General features: G+C 31.6%; 1 protein-coding gene across 1 annotated transcript; it reads left to right on the top strand.

The window, feature by feature from the left end:
- Positions 1–317: 317 nt before the first annotated feature.
- On the top strand, positions 318–940 carry LOC127073338 (monothiol glutaredoxin-S2). Its single transcript, XM_051014491.1, has one exon. The coding sequence runs from the start codon at positions 399–401 to the stop codon at positions 705–707; it is 309 nt and encodes a 102-aa protein (XP_050870448.1). The 5' UTR covers positions 318–398; the 3' UTR covers positions 708–940.
- The last annotated feature ends 3,724 nt before the right edge of the window (positions 941–4,664 follow it).

Here is a 4,664-nt window from a genome sequence, read left to right as displayed (position 1 = left end):
TGACTCATTGATATTATGAAACGACTTATAAAAAATCAGAGGTAGTATATACTATATATTTGTCATTTAAAAAACAGTTTGAGACCGAGTTAATAGAAAATTATTTTCTTGAAGCTGTATAAAGTAACTTTCTTGATTTATTTCTTCATGGATAAAGAATTGTTTGTTGGGCTAGTTGCGGAAAGTATTCTTAATTTATTCTCTTTAGCTATTTCCGAAAGCAACACTGATATTCTTAACTTTTCTCAGTTTTTATTTCCCAACAAGGCTTCATCATTTATTCCCTTTAAAACCTCTATATAAAGCATGTCACATTTAGCTTATCTCAGCAACACATCTCATACAAAAACTTCAACTAAAACCACACACATTCCTCACATATCAAGACTTGCATCACAATGGAGATAGTGACAAAGATGGTTTCAGAGAGGCCAGTGGTGATATTCAGCAAGAGTTCATGTTGCATGAGTCATACCATAAAAACTCTTTTTTGTGACTTTGGTGTGAATCCAGCAGTTTATGAACTTGATGAGATATCAAGAGGAAGAGAGATTGAACAAGCACTTTCAAGACTTGGTTCTTCTCCATCTGTTCCAACTGTTTTCATCGGTGGTGAACTTGTTGGTGGAGCCAATCAAGTCATGAGTCTTCATCTTAACCGCTCTTTGATTCCAATCCTTAAAAAAGCTGGAGCTCTTTGGGTTTAGTCTCATCACTCATCAGTCACTCAATAAAGTAACCTGTTTGATTTATATATTTTGATATTAGATATATAGAGAGAGGCAGAATATAGATACGATGAGTTTAACATTATAGGTTTTGGATTCCCATGCACTGCATGGGGAATCAAGCCTTCCGTTTAGCCTTCTTTTTATTGGGTTAAATGTAATGTTTTTGATGTAATGTTATCTTTTGATGAATACGATAACTAAATAAACTATATGGATGGATCATAGGTGAGTTATATTTTTGTATTAAAGTTTTTATGACATATTAGTATACCATATATGCATGAATCTAATAACTTTGTTCACATGAGAGGAAAAATAAAAGACCAACTCAGTTGTTTGATGGGTTAAGGGACACCCAGGAAATATTAACAAAAGAGCCTGAATCAATTTATTTTAAGAGTAAATTTTTTAAAATTATTTTAAATCATAATTTTTGAATTAAATCTAATTTAATAATTAATTAAAATTAATTATTCGATTAGATTTAATTTAAAGGTTATGATTTGGAATAATTTAAAAAACAATACTCTTAAAATAAGTTGATCTTCACTCTTAATAAAATACAGAGTGCAAGACGTGTTTTAAATAATTATGAAAAAAAAACATGGATACACAGAAACAAAGATAAAGCAAGACAAGTAAAACAAAATTATATCCATTGGAATCGTAAAATGCATATATTCACACATTCAAGTTATTATTGACTGTTGGTGATTCTTTAGAATATATATCTTAATTTTTGTTTTCTAATTTTAAATATCAAACTTACATCTTTACCGTCTTATGCAAGTTAACAAAAAAAAAAAAAAAGTTAATCATAAACATTATTAATATATAAAATTATATGTGATTTTGATGATGACAAAAGAGTAAAGTTAATGATAAGCATCATCGGTATAATAAGTAGAAGTGATCAAAAAGTGAAGCTAGTCACATTTTAGTGTTAAGAGGAAAAATAAGTCAAATACAAATATCAACATCGAAAAGAATCGAAGGTGTAATGGATGCACAACAAGCATCACATAAGGAAGGAAGAAGAAAGATTTGAAGACGCTGCTTTTGATCCATCAATTGGGGATATTGATTACTTTCAGAAAGTTGATGATTGCACATCACTGAAGCAATTATGACAAATCTTGGATAAGGCGTATGCAAAGGATGACAAGGCGGATGTTGTGTGGTTATTGTAACGGTAAATTCATGACCATCAAGCTATGGATGAGCTAGACGTCAATTAAACCAGAGTCATCACCGCGCTTTTATTGTATCCAAGGAAAAAGGCAAAAGTACGAACAAAACTCAAAGATAAGAAGTTTTCAAATTAAAATTATAAAAATGCCAGAGATTACAAGTAAGGGGGTTGGTTACACAGAGGGAAGGTGTTAGCATCCAAAGTGTCCTAGGTACTCCTAGGGAGCCCTTTCTTGTGTGCATATGTATTTTTGTACAAAATGATGTTTACAATAAATAGAGTGGAGGGATGAGAAAAGAATTCATTAATTATATTTTGTGTTTGACAAGACCTTCGGACTTGTGCCTACGTACCAACATAAAATGAGGGATCAAAACATCGTAGTTCGTGGTAACAATTTCAAAGTGGATGCATTGCTTTTAACAAAAATTTAAGTTTAACAAAGGCACAAAAGGCCTAAAAAGATTTGAATGGGTGTTAGTTCTTTTTGTCTTTTGAAATTTTAAGTCAAGTATAGTTAAGTTCATTTACAAGTTTTAATTAAGAAAAGAATTTAAAGATGCAATGGCATAAGGCCAGAGTTTCTAATTTGCAATATGGTCTAAGTTTAGAAAAAACACAAGCAAATAAGATTTTAAAAGGAGGAAGAGAGTTTTAAATTAAAGAAGTGAGGAGAAGATGAATAGACTAATCCTAAGCACAAATTAAAAGTTATGAGTTGAAAAGATCTGACCAATGGGCTGCAATCCAATAACAAGACTGTCATATAGAAACCCAAATTTCCCTTAGACATTAGAATCAAGCAATATCAATACACAAATAGCAAGATGAAGAGCAATGCATCAAATAAAGATAGTCACATCCAAGCTTAACAAATTCATGATCTTCTTCAAAATTTTCCATGCATCAGATGAACTCAAAGATAGGCACTAGACACAGGTTCAAAGTAACAACTTCAATCAGACCATGTAGCAAAAGAACTCAAATGGGATATCAATACTTGCTTCAGCTGAAGTTTCAAATCACAAGCAATTGGTTTCATGAAAGTTGGCATTGGCCAAGTCCCTTTGCATAGGGAATGTTGCCTAATCCTAAGTTCAATGTCTCAGAGCAAATCCAACAGTCCACACAAAATGTCTTTTAGGGTTTTTGTTGTTATTATGTACATTAAGTTCAAAAGACCACAAACACAAACAAGTATATACAAACACAATATAATCACAAGATATGGCTCAAATGAGCAAAGTGAAAATGACATTAAAGTAAAAAAGTTAAATGGTATGAATAAATGCCAAATGAATAAAGACTAAAAGTTGAAGTGCATAAAAGTAAATGACTTTTAAATGTTAGTTGTTAGTTGATTAGAAGTTAGTATTGTTTTTTTGCTTTTGTTTTGTTTAAGTCATTCTTTGGAGAACACTCAACCCACTATTCACAAGCATGGATCCTTGACCCAAGACATCTTTCATAGGAAGGAAAAAAGGCCAAGTTTCCATACAATACCATGAAAGAGGGGAGACTTACAATCTCACTAACTAGAATGCTATGCCTTTTTGTGTCACAAATTTAGCGCTACGTTAAGCAATCGAAATTGGACTTATGTAGAAGTCACAACTATTTGAGGCCGGACAATAGAAATTTTAGTGTTGATGCATGTTAAAGATATGGTATTATGAACCATACTCCTAAAACATACCACACTTAAAAAAGAATATGCAAAAGGAGTGGACTTAATCTCATCCATACTTATGTTGATTTTGCAATCAACTAATCTTAGGATATAGAGACATTATAGGTCATCAAATGAATTAGAAGAGAATGGGATTGAGATGAAGAGGGAGGGGGAATGGAATCAACACAAATTGGTCAAAGGAAGAATTTTATCAAATTAAAATCATTCATTCATTTTGGGAGATGAAATGTACATTTCATCAATCCCCTAAATCCAATGATTTTAACTCAACAAAGTCAAATCAACCTTGATCAAGGCTCAACAACAGAAGTCAAACTCAACAAGTCAAAATCAAAAGCTCAACATAATTTATTTTGCATTTAAACAATTAAAATTAATTAAATAATGCATTAAATTAAGTTATGGTTGGTCAAAATCCTAAAACCTCATCAAAACACCAAATAAATGGCCATGAGATTTATCATAGGTCAAACAAGGTCAAAGGACCTTGGAGAAAAAATTTCATTAATTTTGGAAACTTAAAAATATTTTTAAACAATTAAAAATATTCACAAAAATAATTAAATCATGAAAAATACTAATAATAATCCAAAAAATGATTATAATTCAGAAAATGAAAGTGGAATTTATTTAAATTTTTTTGGTGAAACTCTCATATTTTTTGGATCAATATTAAAATTAATATGAATTAATGAAAATAAACCAAATAAAATGGAAAATCAGAAAATAGAAAAAACGTGGACCACTTGACCTCCCTCATTAATTGAGGTGGCAGATCAAGTGGTTGCTAGCGCGCGTTCCATGGTAGACATAAGTCAAAGTGTTGTAGGAATGGTATGTAAAACCAACGCACGAGATTATAACATTTCAAATGGATCATGTGGTTCAGATGAGTGCCAACACACCACCGGAGCCAAAGCTTCGGTCTCCTTCTCCGGTGAGCTTCACCGGACTGGTTCACTCATAACCATCACCAAAATAAAAAAGAAGGATGTGAATTTAAAGTAAAAATGCTCAGGAGTTCGAATCTGGCCTCAATTTCTCCTAA

This window comes from Lathyrus oleraceus, chromosome 4 (genome assembly GCF_024323335.1).
Source record: "Lathyrus oleraceus cultivar Zhongwan6 chromosome 4, CAAS_Psat_ZW6_1.0, whole genome shotgun sequence".
NCBI classification, from domain to species: Eukaryota; Viridiplantae; Streptophyta; class Magnoliopsida; order Fabales; family Fabaceae; genus Lathyrus; species Lathyrus oleraceus.
The sequence above is the reverse complement of the archived record's forward strand: the minus strand, read 5'-3'. Positions and strand labels throughout refer to the sequence as shown.

What these genes read in the sequence shown, in the direction of transcription:
- LOC127073338 (XM_051014491.1), top strand. Translation starts at nt 399, where the DNA reads ATGGAGATAGTGACAAAGATGGTTTCAGAGAGGCCAGTGGTGATATTC.